This window comes from Hipposideros armiger, unplaced genomic scaffold, assembly GCF_001890085.2.
Source record: "Hipposideros armiger isolate ML-2016 unplaced genomic scaffold, ASM189008v1 scaffold_1377, whole genome shotgun sequence".
Lineage (NCBI taxonomy): Eukaryota > Metazoa > Chordata > Mammalia > Chiroptera > Hipposideridae > Hipposideros > Hipposideros armiger.
In genome coordinates this window covers 7,035-9,313 of record NW_017732727.1, presented here as the reverse complement: position 1 = coordinate 9,313, position 2,279 = coordinate 7,035, and the positions used below count along the sequence as shown (strand labels likewise).

The 2,279-nt window shown below is 43.8% G+C and overlaps 1 protein-coding gene across 1 annotated transcript; it reads right to left on the bottom strand.

The window, feature by feature from the left end:
* Nucleotides 1-522: 522 nt before the first annotated feature.
* Nucleotides 523-1,483, bottom strand: LOC109377372 (olfactory receptor 52K1-like). The gene has a single exon (XM_019633706.1). It carries the CDS (start codon nucleotides 1,468-1,470, stop codon nucleotides 526-528), a length of 945 nt encoding a protein of 314 aa, XP_019489251.1. The 5' UTR covers nucleotides 1,471-1,483; the 3' UTR covers nucleotides 523-525.
* Nucleotides 1,484-2,279: the final 796 nt, after the last annotated feature.

Sequence of the window (2,279 nt, the reverse complement as noted above, 5' to 3'; positions counted from 1 at the left end):
TTGGAACCTATAACCCTGGAAGATCATGAGCTCCCCCAAACTGGTAATGTTTAGGCAGAGATTAGACATCAACTGTTGGACTATAAGCATTCCTGCCTCAGATGGGATGTTGGTCCTTATCTGGGTCCTAAGTGGATAGTTCACCAAATCCCAATGACTTGAAAATAGAAACCCAGATAACACAGTCTTCTCTTAATAAATGAACTTGAAAACATCTTTGTGTCTTTAGTCGATGCTGACAAGAGGAAAGTAGGTTAAGCCTTTGTCAAGCCTTTGATAGAATAGACTCTTTTTGAAGAGACAGCAAAGTCAGCAGTTTGAGTCCAGAGGCTACCAGAGGATACACACCCATGAGTCCTGATCAGACTGGTGGCTCTGAGTTTCAGGACATCATTTAGTTTTTTCATTATATGAGAAATAAACTAAACATGGAGAGTCTGGCATTCCCTACTTCCTATTATACCTCCACTCCATTCCAGTATTCAACCTGTACCACTTTTTCTCCACCTGTCCCTCACTCTTCATTTACACATCCTTTCCCAGGAATAGTCCTAAGACTCGCTCACGAATCTGTTTGGTCTTCACCCCATAGATAATGGGATTAACCATGGGTGGAAAAAGCAGGTAGAAACTGGCAAAGAGAATGTGCACATGTGGGGCAGCCCGGCGAGCTACACGGTGCATGACTGAGGAGATGACCACAGGTGTGTAGAAGGCTAAAATGGCACCTATGTGAGACACACATGTCCCAAAGGCCTTGTAGCGGGCCTCCTGAGAGGCAAGCTGCAGAACTGCCTGAAGGATGAAGATATAAGACAGGATAACAAAGAGCAGGTCCAGCACCACTATAAACATGGCCACAGCAATGCCATAGATATTGTTGAATCGAGTGTCCCCGCAGGCCAGTCTTACCACAGCCATGTGCTCACAGTAGCAGTGGGCAATAACAGGGCCTCGGCAATAGTGGAAGCGTCTGAGCAGAAAGGGGAGTGGAGTCATTAATGCCACAGCCCGAGTCACAGCAGCCATGCCGATTTTGGTGATAAGGGGCCTGGTTAGGATCGTGGTATAGTGCAGTGGCTTGCAGATGGCCACATAGCAGTCAAAGGCCATGGCCAGCAGCACTGCTGACTCCATGATGGAGAAGGAGTGGAGAAAAAACATCTGGACCAGGCAGGCATAGAAGTTGATCTCCTGATCTCTGAACCAAAAAATGGCCAGCATTTTGGGAAGTGTTGAAGAGGAAAGGACTAGATCAATGGCCGCCAACATGGCCAGAAAGAGGTACATGGGTTCATGGAGGGCTGCATCAGCCTGGATAATGAAAAGGAGCATGCAGTTGCCTAGCAGGGCCAGAGTATAGGCTGAGCAGAAGGGAATGGAAATCCAGATATGTAGGTGCTCCAGGCCTGGGATCCCCATCAACAAGAAGACTACTGGATGAGTTGAGGTGATATTGGAGAGTGACATGGCCACTGGAAATTTTCTTCCTCTTGTTTATTTCCACAGCGTTCTTCTAGACAGTATCCAATGTCAGCAGAATTACAGTGCTCAAGTTCAAACTCTGATCATTCACATGGGAGGATTAGCCCTTGATCCCATTACTAGACCTTAAAAGAAATTAGAAAATCATCCTAATATGCATTATGAAACATTATACATGATCTCTGCCCTCAAGGTGCTTATAAAATCATTGGATGCTGAGGACATTAAATAGTAATAGAGCTAGTATCACAAGGCAGCCTGAATAAAGGAATTGAGTGAAGGAAGAGCTTTCTGTGGTCTTTGTGTGGCCAAGGACAGCTTTATAAGGGATGAAGATCCCTGCCTAATTCAAATGTTATCCAAAACACTCACTGTCTTCCTATTGCCTTCCATCTCAAGCAATACTCCTAATTATGAAAGTCTCCTTCCTGAAATGTCAAACTTGGCTGTATTAAGAAAAAAAATTAAACCTGGTATTTTCTAATAATTCACTTTCTTCCAAGTTCTACACATTTAGTATAATGGGGGTTCCATAGTTCCTAATTTGACACTCAATCTTACCAGGAAGCTGTACCTCCAGCCAACTTGACAACATAAGACCTATTATTGTTCTCCTTCACCTCACTTTAATTTAACTTCCATATCTACATGCTTCCACTCTCACCTATTTTCCTCTTTAGCATTCATGGCATTCAGAGATGCTCCATTCCCACCTTTTTGCAAGACTGAACTCTGAACTTCACACCATTCTTTTTCTTCCTGGGATCTCTTATCATTTTTTTTCTCTTTGATCA

Excerpts from the sequence above, each read along its gene's own strand:
- LOC109377372 (XM_019633706.1), bottom strand. The coding sequence starts at position 1,470 with ATGTCACTCTCCAATATCACCTCAACTCATCCAGTAGTCTTCTTGTTG.